Raw genomic sequence first — 14,562 nt, forward strand, 5'->3', positions numbered from 1 at the left:
ATTAGTTAAACCTATTTTTCTCTGTGAAGTATTCATCATTTGCAGTGCTATTTGACTGCACTATGGTAAATATCCCAGAACTTGTTAAGGAAATTTAGCTTTTTCTGTTTATTATCTGACTCTACAATATCATCCCAATACTCTGTGATGGGAATGGGATTATGCAGAACAATGAACTTTACATTCTCATTATAAATATTAATGTAAATAATTCAAAATACATTTGCTTGACACATTAGCCAATGTGTGTATTTGTGTGTGTGTTTTAAAGTCGTAATTATCTACCTGTATTACTTCACACATTCGTTGATTTATTTTATTTTATTTTTTTTTAACATAGGGACCCATAAATGAAATCGGTCAATCTGGAAAAAATCTTAATCAAATGTATTATTGAACTATGCAAAGAAATATTCCACGGGTTAATAATTGCTTAAGTCGTGTGTTTTAGTACAGAAGAGTAGGCTATTAGAGTCAATGAAGGAAAAAAAATGAAATAAATAAAATTCTGAGATTAAAGACAGAATTCTGACTTTTTTTCCTCAGAATTTTTATTTTTATTCCTCAGTGGATCTAATAGGCTACTCTTCCCTAGTCCTACTTTAGGGTCATTAAAGGTCTTGGATTAGGCTATTTCTAAATGTTTTAGATACACAGCCATCGATTTTGACCAGCTGAGGGAATTTGTGTCAATTCAAACGAACCTGCACATTTCTCAGGAAACTTTCAAACATGTGGGTATTTCTTTGAAGATCACGCGCGTGACGTGAGGATGCATCTTAGTTCAGGTCTGCTGTAGAAAGAGATTGTTGATTCTTTACGCCAATAAACGTCATCGCGAGTGTGGACGGACGTGCGCGCGCACTCGCGTGTGGGAAATGCGAGGAGGAGGAGGCGGAGGAGGAGGCGCTGCTTGCATCCAGCTTCTCTCACACAGAGGGAAAGGTTTGACTGAACCAGTCTTCACCGAACAGCATCCAGCGCCAAATACAAAAGTGAAATATTTCATCTGCTTTCGGTAAGTATTTAATCTTCTTCTTCTCTTAGTCTATTTGTTTAACAAACCTGCCAAATCACGTGTCTTATTTTGCGTTTGTACAATAACAGAACTGTCCGTTGAGCCTGTCAGTATTAATTATAAGATCACATCAGTAACTGTGTGAACTATTTATTATGTGCTTATCAACGCTACAGAGCTAAGATGTGAATTCAAACATATTTGAAGACCTAGTTATAGATGCAGCTGAGTTCAGACAGAATTAGGAATGTTTAAATGCTCTTACACTGCATCTGGTGGTCATTAAAGGGAATAATATGTGATGTATCAACTTGCTCCGAGATCAGAAGAAGATGAGTAAAAATTATCAGGAGGGAGTAAAAAAAAAAAAAAAAAAAAAAAAAAAAGTTGCATGAACAAATAAAGAGAAATGTTGGGGGAAAAAAGAAGATGAATGTGGACAAAATGGCACAAATAGAAACAGAGATGGAAAAGGAAAGAACAAGAGAGGCAGGAGAACAATGGGAGGACTAGAGCAATGTTTGAGATGCACCTGTTGCAGGAGCCATACTGCTTACATTCAGAAAATTAAAAAAAAAGAAAAAAATGAAATCACTCATGACCCTTGTTTCTCTATGTGTCTCATTATCTGTCTGTGTGGACAGGAGAAAGCTTTTTACTTAATTGGTTAACATCCACTTTGCAGCTTCCAAAGCTTTTTAGTCTATTCCTTTCATCAGGACAATTTAACATGTGTTTGCAAGGATGTAGAACACCGTGGGAGGAGGGAATAATTGTTGCAAATATTATGTTTAGCAGGACTGCGCTATGGGATGTCAACAGAAAACATATTATAGGACCAAAACATGCAAGTATAACCATCCCTATTGTAAATTGGTAGGTGGTAATGCATACTTAGGGGTGCTGTTTTTGATAACAGTTTCTGAGCAACAATATGTCATTGTGAAAATCTGTTCAATGCCCAACCATTCACAGGTAGAAGAGGAACGAATTGTGCGTCCGAGAGAATTAGAAAATTCCTGTGACTGTCTTAAACGTTGGGCAGAACACATCTCAAACCAGCAAGAGGGCCTGTAAATGAGCACTGTTAAAGTCCACCCCCTCGAACCGACCTAAAAGGTTTTATAGTCACGTAGGAAGATGGTGAAAGTGGACATCAGCAACGAGTAATCAGACACTGATGAGCTGATAAAGAATTTCAAATTAAAACAGAATATGAGTAAAATGTTGTACATTTACAGGCTGCCAACCTTATTTATTTTACATTGGAAGCCAATGCAGACTTTAAATAATTTACTCATTTCCATGTATGTGTAAGGCAATGTAAGGTCTCTGCGCTGTGTTTATACTGGTGCCCATACACAGTTTTGTTTTAGAAACCTCTGTGACAGATTTTACCTTGACAGTCTTGGATCAACATGACATGCTGGTGGGGGTATTGATCCCACTCGGGCCAATCTGCGAGTCCTTGTCAGTCTTTGTAATGAAAAATGTGGAGGCCACTGTGTCGCTGTGGCAGAGAAAAAGACTGGATCAAAACCTAACAAATCTGTTAATTGAACAGCAAAGGAAGAAGCATATGACTGATGGGCAGCCAGTTAGTGGATGATGTATGAATCTTGTCCATCTGTCATCTAAATCAGTACACAAATAAACTCCACTTTTGTCCTGGTTTTTACAAATAACATCTTTTACACAAGGAATTGCAGCGAGTCTCTCTGCTCTCTGATGTACACTGATTGTCCCTGAGTCTGAGAAAAGCTTTGGTTATTTATTTATTTATTTATTTATTTATTTATTTATTTTACTTTACTCTTTTTTTTTTCGCAAAACACAAACAACAAAAGTCAAAATGATCATATTTTATTTATTTTAGCATTCATTTTTAGAAGCTGCATCTTGGTCACTGTTTTGATGTGTATATTTTTTAACAAGAGCTGCTAAAACATCATGACTCCCAGTAAACCATTTATTTATTTTAGTATTGACCTTGTAATTACCGTGGTTCAGCTTGTTACTTTGGAAACAAGAGAAATTGCAGTGAGGGGAGGATTTTGTCCTCAGTTCCAGGATCAACCTTGTCATTATGTTGAGGCCTCACATACACTGAATCAATATTTCTGGCAGTACAAAATTGAGTTTTTAAATTACCTAAAAGGTGAGCTCGTCATCTCTGATAGTTTATCTGTGAGAGAGGTTAATCACCACCAGAAATTTCTCAGGTTAAATCTCAGTTGAGGCTGCAGAGTAACACAGTGACAGAGTAACATGGAAGATGAGGAACCAGCAGAGGTTTTCAAAGAGCTCCACTATTGGATTATGCTCTGAGTATCAAATTCTGCTTCATAGTGAGCTTGAATGTCAGTTCAGAAAAGTGTCTTAATACTCATTTCACAAGATGACAGACGGCCTCTCAGCAGATAAAAAAGAACTCCAGTAGCAGTACCTATTATTATTTCACTCATCACTCAATCTTTGAACAAGGTTTATGGCTGTGAATTTATCAGTGAGCAGTAACATCTTATCGATGTGACAAAATTAATCAACAATTTTGGAGAAAAATATTACCATAGATATTAATAGAAAAGAATTGCACAGCACATAGTACGTTGTAGAAGCTTTTACAGAGTTTACTGTTCCTGACAATGAATGACTTCAGAGGTTTGCCTATCTATGGTGGCCCTGAAGTGTCACAGCAACACAAAAGCCACAACACTCTACAATCAGCAACAACATGAAGTCAAAAGCCACAACACTTCACAATTAGCTACAACAAAACACAAAAGCCGCAATGGAAGTTAGACCTTTTTTTTTTAAATAAGACTCTAACTGTAAATAATGTTTATTAATTTATTTATGGTACGTACTGTTATAAACTTTGTGAACTGTGATGTGTAAATATAGAATCATTGCCTTTCAGAGGTAGTAATTTCTAACACCGCTGACCCCTGTGGCATAACAAAAGCAAGTTGTGTTGTTGCTTTTGTATTGCTGTGACGCTGTGAAGCTTGCTGTGATACCTGTCTGACCAGGGGTCATATCTTTCTAATTTTAACAAATGTACAATTTGTTTTAACTAAATCAAGTGATGAATCAGCTCTTACCATGATTTTGCTCACAACCCTGTTCACACTTTACAGTGTGTGTTTGCAGTTTGGAATTTCCCAGCCTGAGATTAATAAAGTAAAATTCATCTGATTCTGATCATGCATGTTCTTGGATAGTTGTGCGTGAATACAAATTTGTAACTTCTTGTACAGGTAAAATAAAACACAGAATGCTCAGTGTGTATTTTATCTGTGACAATACCATTTAAGAAGTTACAAATGTAAAGAGTTCACTAAATTGGAGTATAATATTTGATATTAGTTTCTTAGGAATTTACCAACCGACAGCCGTGAGCTAAGTGTCAGAAATACATGATGGGCCAATTACAGACATTATCTACCGAGTAGCCTACATGATACACAGATCATGCAAACTGCTTAAGCAGCTTGAGTCCATTTATCTCAGATTTTATGAAAACTACATTACTGATAAATGCCAATAAGTTGTTAACACCATAATTTTAAAAGACCATTAAACTGTCATTAAGTTGAATAGATTTTAGACCAATGCACAGTTTGTGGAATTGATTTATTTTCTACTGGAGAAATCATTTCTTTGACTCTGTGACTTAAAATACTCACCAAAACCTAGAGATATAGGGCTTTTGGTTAAAATGTGCCTATAATTACTAATAAATATGTCATCATGCTGTTCATATATTGACATCATAAGAACAGATCATTTCAGACACATAACACATAAGTTAGGTGACAATGACACAGATGACAAGCATTTTTTTTTCTAAATTTTACCAGAAAGCTTAATACCCCTAACTTTTTTTTAGCATAGTCTTTTTTTGTTTGTTTGATTTTTCTCAGTTATTTCACTGCTGTTTGGTTATAAATTCATAATGAAGAAGCTATTATCATAAATTATACTTTATTTTTTAAGTTTTTTTCATTTTTTTTATTTTTAGCTGTTTTCTCAGATAAAATATCCACAAAACATTTTTGTGTAATTTTACTCATGTACAACTTTAGATAATGGATGTGTACTTTTATGCATGTGTAAACTGTCTGCTCTTTTATTGCTTACATTTTGCAATTTCATCCACTTTGAGTCTGAACTGCTCTACAGTAATTTAATCATCTTTCTTTACCTAACTTCAGCCTCAGTTCTATTTAAAACAAAAGAGGAATGTCTATGCAGATTATCACATGATTTCATGTTAAAATCAAGAGTACATAAAAAGTAGTCAAGCTGTTAGCTTATGTTAAATATATATATATACACACATATTTATATATATATATATATATATATATATATATATATATATATATATATATATATATATATATAAATTAGCCTTTTTTTTTTTTTAATGTCTAATTCAATTATAAAACCTTTTGTTACATGACACTGTCTCAGATATGTGTCCCTGAAATCTGTAAACCTTTATTATCTCAACTCAGCAGATGCACATTAGACAAATTTTGCATAAACACATGCACAGAGGCATAACACACTGGCCCCGTTACACACAAAGCTGTTGCTTTTGTTTCTCTGTGTAAAGACTGTAGCTCTTCAGTCAGCATTCATTCTCTTTCTCATTTGTCTCTTTGATTTGTTTCTTATAGGGTCTTTTAAGCCTCATCTTGACCTTACATCACCATAGCAACATCTCTCGGGACATTTTTCTTAGAGATGGTCATACAATGGTAGACAAAAGAAAGGATGCATTTTAGGAAGAAAGATTGTCTGTCTGTTCTTATAGTGTTTGTCAGAGATTAGGATGGGGGCTGCTGTAAGTGTGAAATCAGGACAATACAAGTAAATGTGTGTGTGTGTGTGTGTGTGTGTGTGTGTGTGTGTGTGTGTGTGTGTGTGTGTGTGTGTGTGTGTGTGTGTGTGTGTGTGTGTGTAATTATGTGAGAGAGTTTGCAAATCTGTAATAGAGTTCTACATTAATTTGAGTAGCTTGGATGAAAAACCTCAGTGAATCAGTGAACTGGGAATCACGTATGACTTCAGTTCTGCACAAGCATGTCACACACTTCAGCTCGGTTTTCTATATTCTTATCACCATTGAAACTGGTCTTTTTTCTTTCCAGATTGTATAACCAGCTGCCTCACATGCTTCCTCAGGGAAATTTGATTTATGACCTGCACATATCCACAGCTTGCTGTGTTCCTCCTCTATCTTGAACACCTTTTTTTTCTTTTTCCACTCTAAATATTACAGACGAAATTGTTGTCACTTTCTTTTTAATACCTCTCCAAGGTCTTGACTGAGCAGATGTTACTTCAGGCTGATTTTTCTGCACAGTTTTGATACATAAGATTTTTTTTACTACAACTGTACCCTAATAGAATATAGGCACTGTACCATACAGTTTATATGGTGCTCTGTAATATATTTTTGACAGAGGCATTTTGTGACTAAATGTAGGCTTTCATCAACTGGAAACTGCCATGACACCTACATGTTGGTCAGTTTTTCATCACCAGCTGGCCTGTTCTCAGAGAAAACATATTCAACAGAAGGGCTCCAGCTGAAATCTGAACCATGAACTTTCAGTGCAGACAACAAGCATGTCTGCAAACAACAATTTGTCATACTTACATTATCAAATTAAGGGCTACAAGCATCTGGAGCTGTGGTGAACCATTTGATTTCTGTGAGGTGACTTTATCAGTGTTGGTGAAGCCTGTGAAAAAACCTGATTGCATTAAGCAGGATGCATTTGAACAGTTATATCATTTTCATCATTGTAGTAATATCCTTAAAAATATCTTAAGATGCATTAGTATTTGATACAGGTTTTATAATCCAAATTTTACATGGTCTGTATTGTTTCATGATGAACCTTCTTTTATAGAAGTTCAAATGCATTTGGATAAGTGTTCAAACGATATCAAAAATGTAACCCAGACAGAGGTGGGCTATATTGCTTCCCATGTTTTTGCATCAGTGAAGCAGATTGTTTCTGCAATAAACTGCACTGCAGATTATTAATAAAATTGTGCATTCAGAAGCGGTTGCCATGACCAGTAAAAACTCTCAACAGCCCATTCCCATTAAATAAATCCACCAGGGAGCTAGCAGGGACATTATGAGCAACCAAATCATCAACAGTTTTAACATTTTGGGAAAAAAACAAAATAACAAAACAAAGATAAGCAAATTGAAAATACTGGTGAATTCTGCATTTAAAAAATTTCTGGAACCTTTCTGTTTTGAACAATCAATCAATTAAAACCACAGAAAACAAGTCGCCCGAGAGAAGAAAGCTGCAGCATTTTCCAGTTGTACAGAGGGCTCACCACTAGGGGAAAACCATTTATAGTCCCTAATAATGGAAATAAAATTAATCTGACTTTCTTAACAAAGTCAAATGGCAAAAGGTACCGATCTATCAGGACCGGGACCTCACACCACCAGAGTAGTTTTTCTTTCCTGCAGTTAAATGTCTCCATTTCCCCCAAGTGGTAATAGACCCCCCATTAAGTCTCTTGATTTAATATGCACATATTCAACACACTGTAAATAGCCTTTTGTTTGTTTTTCTGTTTGCACTATTTGCTCCATATGTGAAACTTACACTACAGCAACAAATTCCTCATACTATATTCCTCATACCCTTTACCTGGCAATAAAAGCCTTTTTGATTCTGATAATATCTCAAAGAGACAAACAAGCAAAGAAGCTGTATTCTTTGCCCAAATTACACAAATCAGTTTCTACCAGAAAGCCAAACGAATACAAAAAAGGAGAAACTTGGGACAGCTCACAATCCAAAGCTAAGCAACACCTGTAAAACATATATAGAGGCAGTACAATGGTATAATTTCATGCACATGCACCTTGAACAGTCATACTGGGTTGGTGGGTCCACAGATGATGTGAGAAAAGGCAGGAACAGACGATAAACAGAAGACATAGGTAAAAAACAGTTTGGCTAAATTCAAAAAGTTTCATCACAGTGGCTGATGTAACAGATGAAATATTATAAAAGGATCAGTCGCTTGATCTGAACCCCAGTAAGAACTGTTTGACCTGTGAAAAACTGAATCAGAAAGGATCAAACATCAGTCGGCAAGGCAAGGCCCAGAGATTTGTAGTTTTGGCACAATGAGAAACACTCTCTGTTAGCTGATTTCTGATATTGCTGGAAACCCAACTTCAGTTAAAGACTGTATCGATTATTTGGAAGCTCTTAAAAGACGCCACATGCCCAAGGGTATTGCTAAATTGGTTTTGCTGCAGCGCTCCATTCAAGCTGTCCTTAACTGAAAACAATCAATGATTGAAGGTAGTGTACATTAGTCGTTTATTTTTAAAGTATTGGAGAATTTCTAGCTGCCTTTATGGCATGCAACTCCCTCTGGCTGGACACATCTTTCTTTTTGCAGCTTTGTGTGATCTTAAGTCAGAAGTCATGGCTTCCTTTCCTGAGATTTCTGTCTTCATGCACATATCTCATCACATACTTGACTCTGGGTCTTCCTCCCCCTGTGAAACCAATCACATTTTGCCACAGTTAGTCTGAGAGCCACTCATTTTACAACTACTTCACTCACTGCTGCTGGAAGCTTTCATGCACCTGTCCTGCAGCTACAACCCTCATCTGCCTCATTTACCCTCTTTTCATCACATGTGTCCATGAGTCCTTCTGATTATCTCATCAGCAATCTCGATCCACATCACATCCATCCAGAACCTCATCACCATTCTTCCACCCTCCTCCATCACCACCAGTGACTTATTTAGGAAAGGATTTTCCTGTGCAGCTTAAGGCATTTAAAGCAATCAGGTTTTGCTGGTATCTAATTTATAAACAATGGTTTTGGCCATGGTTAAGTCTTTTCTGAAATTTGCTACCATATTTTTTTTTAGTTTTAGTCTGTAATATAATGTCAGCGTGCAGAGAATATAGAAAGAAGGAAATATATTAATTTTACAAAGTAACCTGATATTTTGTACTTAATATGTGTATTTATTGAATTATTTGGGAGTATGCAATCTTTTTTTCTTTTTTTTCATTTAATATCTTAGCACAATTAAATAACTCCAGTTATTTCAACAGCTCCACCTCAAGCTTTTACATTTTTAATTAAGGTCCTTACTTCTGGTTTGCTCCTTCTGGTTTACATAAAACTATGTATTATTTAGTTTTTGGTTCAAAGGAGATATAGAAGATGTGTTGGACCAGAGAGGGTGACCTTGTGACACATGTTATGTCTTTTCATACTTTTCTTTTACTTGTCCTCATAGCTGTATGTAGTCAAAGTTGAGAAGGACTTGCTGCTTTTACCCCATAGGTCAGTGCATTTTGTTCCTAACAGAGAAGCAATTATTAGCCATTGCAGTGAGGGATGAGGGTGTGCCTGTGTGTGGTATGGCAGTTATTAAGAAGCCAGGATGGCTTCATAAACAAGCTTTGTACTAATGGAACTAAATACAGTATGTTGCTTTCCTTCCGGTGCTGGTTTGTTTTTGTTGTGATGGTGGGAGGGTTTTTTAGTTGATGAGTAGTTTAGCATTCACCAAAGCTACTGAGATGTGCGGCAGCAAACTTTTTAAAGTTTTGGCTCTTGGTAGCTTCAGCAATAATTTTCTGTAGACATCACGACTCTTCACATAGTCCTGATGACTTTAATACTCATCAATTTTTGAAATGATCAACAAGGTGCATCTTGTTTAATCTTAAAACAAATCAAAATGACAACTGAGTTAAGTATGTACTGCGTGATGTGTGGAAAAACGTCTATATTTAAATAAACTAATAAATATGTTGCAGATTGATGTCAATAAAAAAAAAACAAGATGAAATACAGTATGTAGTCAGTACTAACACCCCCCTCCTCAGTACCACTCGATACCTCTGTGCAACATCACTGTTGCTATGCAACCTCAACAGATTCAATAAATGAGATATATCAAGTTAATTAGTAAGCTTTAAATGGGTTATTCGGAGGAATTTGCTACTTTACAAGAACAGACAAGACATTTTTCTCTTTTCCATTCTCTACTACATCAAAGCTTTTTTTTTTTTTTTTTTTTTTTTTTTACACTAAAAAAACGCATGACACCCCCCACTTAAAATAAAGCTCTTGAGTGTGATGACAAAATGTTTATTTGGAATTCAAATAAACGGTAACTCTGCTGTAAACATGGGTTTTAATCAGTACAGCCTGCCTTGGTGATGGTGGGAACACGAAACCCAGGTGTTCACATTTAGTTTTTATTGAGGATGCTGTGATTAGGACAACAGAAATGGATGAGTGTTCACTGACTGGAAATTTCAACATAGAAACTCTGAAACTAACAGCACTACCTTGCAGACAAAAAGACTGATTTGTTTCTTGTTGGGATTTTTGTTATTAATTGAACTGTTTTACCCTGCTGTCAAAACCACTAAAAGCTTATTTTCTGTCCCGCTGTGTCAGACAGACATTTGCAGTCTAAGTCAAAAGTATTGAAATATTGCCTGATTGTCTCAGGGTCATGACGAACAGAGGCACAGTCTAAAATATGCAATGTAATGGCAGCTCTTCATCTTGTCGTGTAACTTACCTACGCTGGGCAGATGAAACATAGTGGACTTGTAAATTTTAGCCCAAAGACCACTGATGAAAAACACACTTCTACACATAATGATGAAGGCAATAATCAGAACCAAAGATCAAAGAGTTTAAATATCCTACTTTCTATGTAAAGACTGTTTTATGTGTAAAGTTTAGCTAGCTAGCACGCTCTTTAAGGTTGTTGACATTTAAGATATAGGGATAAACACTGGGAAAATAGTGTGCACATTACAATGTAACTATCATCAAAAATGCAACAAAATAAGTCTTAAATAATTACTTCCAAATTTTATGAATATGATACATCTTAAAGACACACAACATAACTTTTGCCATTTTCCCTGTCATGTGCCCTCTAACGACAGCTAATTCGGTATCTTTCATCGTGCCTGACCTGTTAGCGCTCTTCTGGTAAAAGACGATCTTACAGTGAATCTTGTTTTGTCCCTTTATCTTTTCTAATCTTCTTGCATTTTTTTGCTGAATCAGCAACGTTGTGTGTTGAAAACAGCCAGTTACTTTCTATACCATAAAGATAGATTGATCTCATGGAACAAGTCCAAGATGCAGAGTTTTAAGGTCTGAAAGTTACGTGATGCGTCTTTAAGGTTATGTGATGGCAAAATTCAAATTTTGGACTGTTGGAAAGGGATTGCAAGACTTAATTTCCTCTCTTCGCAGCCCATGCATAGTACAAAAACTGTCTTGCTTTGGCTCCCTCCAATTTTTGACAGTCAACATAAATGTATTTTTCCAGCATGTCCATCTGCACCTTAAAATCACTAAATCCTTTACATTTCATTTATGTATTAAATATTCTAAACAAACTATTTCTGTTTTACTTTATAGGGCTATTGTGGTGTAACTGATGGGATCTCAACAGCTTCGCTGATGTCTCATATTTTTTAACGCTTCCATGGAGCTCATCCAGGTCACCCAGGTTTCCTTACTGCCTCAGGAAGCTCCTACAGCTACCTGGAGCAACAACTTTATCCTGCCTCACTCCCATTCTGTGCTCTTTTCTACTCCCCCTGAACCACTTCTCAGCTTCAGCCCTACTGAGAGTTCATTCCTGTTCAACAGCAGTTGTCATAACTGCACTAAAAGCACCCCCGGACCCCTCCCTGGTTTGGCAGGCATCTTCATCCTCCTTATTTATGGAGTAGTATGCATAGTCGGCTTGGTTGGCAACACTCTTGTAATCCATGTCATAGTAAATTACACTAAGAATGAGTCAGTTACAAATATCTACATCCTCAATCTAGCCATTGCAGATGAGCTTTTTATGCTGGGTCTGCCGTTCCTGGCAGTACAGAACACTCTGCTCTCTTGGCCTTTTGGATCACTAATGTGTCGCGTGGTCATGACAGTGGATGCTTTCAATCAGTTTACCAGCATCTTTTGTCTGACTGTGATGTCTGTGGATCGATACCTGGCTGTGGTCCACCCCATTCGGTCATCCTGGTGGCGACGACCCCATGTGGCAAAGGCTGTCAGTGCCACAGTTTGGGCCGTGTCCTTTCTGGTGGTGCTGCCAGTGGTGGTGTTTGCAGATGTGCTGAAGGATGATGGGAACTGCAGCATCGTTTGGCCTGAACCAGCAGAAGTGTGGAAGACTTCTTTTATCATGTACACGTGCACTGTTGGCTTCTTCTGCCCCCTGTTGGTCATCTCTTTGTGCTACCTGCTGATCATCATCAAGGTACAGCTTTCAATGGGACGCAAATATGAAAAAGTGTTTCAAGACAGAATTTTAGGATGGAAAGAATTTCTTCGTTTGTAGATATATTTCAGAGATGTCCTCCCTGTTGATTTTAATGCAACTCTATTTAACTGTTTATCCCTTCCTGCATGGAGGGTCCAATAACTTACATCTGTGAACGTTACCTGTGCACAGCTCAGGACGTAAACGTTTTAAATTAAAGAACCACCAATCTCCAATTTGTGTCTGGTGCTGTTGATACTAATCAAGTAAACTCTGTCAGAATCCTGTTGGACAGTCTATATAGGGGAAAATGTATAAAATTGGAGCAGTGGGGACTTGGATGGAAACATGAGACAGGAACAGGCGATGCCAGAGTCTAGCTAGTGGGTTCGGTGCAGTTAAAAGATAGCAAAAATAGTTGAGACCTTATGAGCAATCCAGATGGAGATGGAGTGGCGCATGAGGAAAGCCTGAATGATAATATGGTAATTACAATTTTATTACAAGAATGATAAGATGGGAAGACTGATCCAAAGAGAGATCAGAGAAAAGAGAAAACTGGATGGCTGCAGTAATGTGAAGCCAAAGCGACTCAGATGGAGGTCATCAGGAAAGAAGACAGTTAAACCTAAATAGGCATAATGAATGCCACTTTACTGCATTTCAAACTGTCATATTATACTTATAAGGTAACAGTAGCAGAGTCAAACATCTGTCCATTGTGAACGTCTGTAGCAGCATTCTGATTGGCTTTACAGTACAAATGGACAATCCACAATTTTACCAATTTAATGGTGTTTATCCTCGTTCATGTCAACTATCATCATGTGGAAATATTAGAGGAATATTTCCAAATTTATCACAGAAAACGTCCTCATGAACACAGAAATTATTTCAAATGTCAAAAATAATGAGTTGTACAAAAGATAAAAATCCTTGTTGCTTTTACATTATATTTTTTGGGCCATAACTCAGTGATAGAGGGCTGAACTGGTATATTTCACATTTACACTTTGGCTAAGTTGAAAATTATTTAACTGTGGTATGTGCAAGAACTTTAATTTTCTTTTTTTTTTCTCTTTCTTTTAAAGGTAAGGACTGTTGGAAAACGGACACAGGTCACATCTTCTAGACGGAGAAAGTCAGAGAAAAAAATAACCAGGATGGTGGTGGTGGTTGTCGCAGTGTTTGTCCTCTGCTGGTTACCATTTTATGTCCTCAATATCCTAAACCTTCTTGTAGTCCTGCCAGGAGATTTTAGGGGGCTGTACTATTTTGTTGTTGTGCTTTCATATGCAAACAGCTGTGCCAATCCCATTTTGTATGGATTTTTATCTGACAACTTCAAGAGAGGCTTTAGGAAGGCTCTGTGCCGCACTTCACGCAGGGTGAAGAACAATGACAGAGCGGGCACAGAGGTGCGACCCACAGAGGAGTGGGGTGGTGTTGTGCTTCAACCACAAAACAGCGAAGGAATCATCAACATGCACATGAAAGAGTGTGGGAAAACTGATGCAGGGGAAGAAATCATTGGAGCAGAGGGCGAGATAGCAATGAAGCAAATATGCAGAGTGTCACAAAAAGGAAACTGCAGTGGAGTAAAAGGGGGATCAGGGAAACACGCGATCCAGAAGGGAAATCGTGATGGGAGTTCAGGCTTGGATTCCTATGAAGTTATGTCCTCAAAGGTCAATGAGAGTAGAAATGGAAATTCAAAACCTGAAGGATTCTTGGACAAAAACTCCCCACTGGATATCAGCCATCTGTAACAGATGTAAATATGTTCTCAGTGTTTGTATTTACGGTGGATTTTGAAATGTAACATTTCTGAAATGTGACAATGTTGCAAGTGCAAATCATTGAATATGTCTGGAAAATTATTTTGATTTGGAAACTACAATCATGTTCACTGTTATGTTTAGGGTGCAGTTGATCAAATATAATTCATTGAAATAATAATTCACTGAAATTCTTAGAATCTATCACTTCCTTGAGATAAAAGTGCAAGGTTAAATTCCCACTTTTACCCATTTTGCAGAGGTTGAGAGTCAATTTTAATTTAGGTATCAAGTAGAAGAGAAACCTTCAGTCATCCAAATAACCCCTATAGCTCTTTATGAAATAAGGGGCTGGATGTCCACAATTACTCAGTTTGAGGGATACAGCAAAAATTAGGGATTGGGATTGTATTATTGAAGGC

The 14,562-nt window shown here is 37.0% G+C and overlaps 1 protein-coding gene across 1 annotated transcript; it reads left to right on the forward strand.

Moving 5' to 3' along the window:
- Window positions 1–978: 978 nt before the first annotated feature.
- Window positions 979–14,131, forward strand: LOC306773321 (somatostatin receptor 3; the record flags this gene model as incomplete). Its single annotated transcript, XM_079263111.1, has 3 exons — window positions 979–1,018; window positions 11,507–12,359; window positions 13,454–14,131. Exons 2-3 carry the CDS (start codon window positions 11,574–11,576, stop codon window positions 14,129–14,131), a joined length of 1,464 nt encoding a protein of 487 aa, XP_079119237.1. The 5' UTR covers window positions 979–1,018; window positions 11,507–11,573.
- Window positions 14,132–14,562: the final 431 nt, after the last annotated feature.

Source organism: Telmatherina bonti, assembly GCF_933228915.1.
Source record: "Telmatherina bonti genome assembly, chromosome: 3".
Lineage (NCBI taxonomy): Eukaryota > Metazoa > Chordata > Actinopteri > Atheriniformes > Telmatherinidae > Telmatherina > Telmatherina bonti.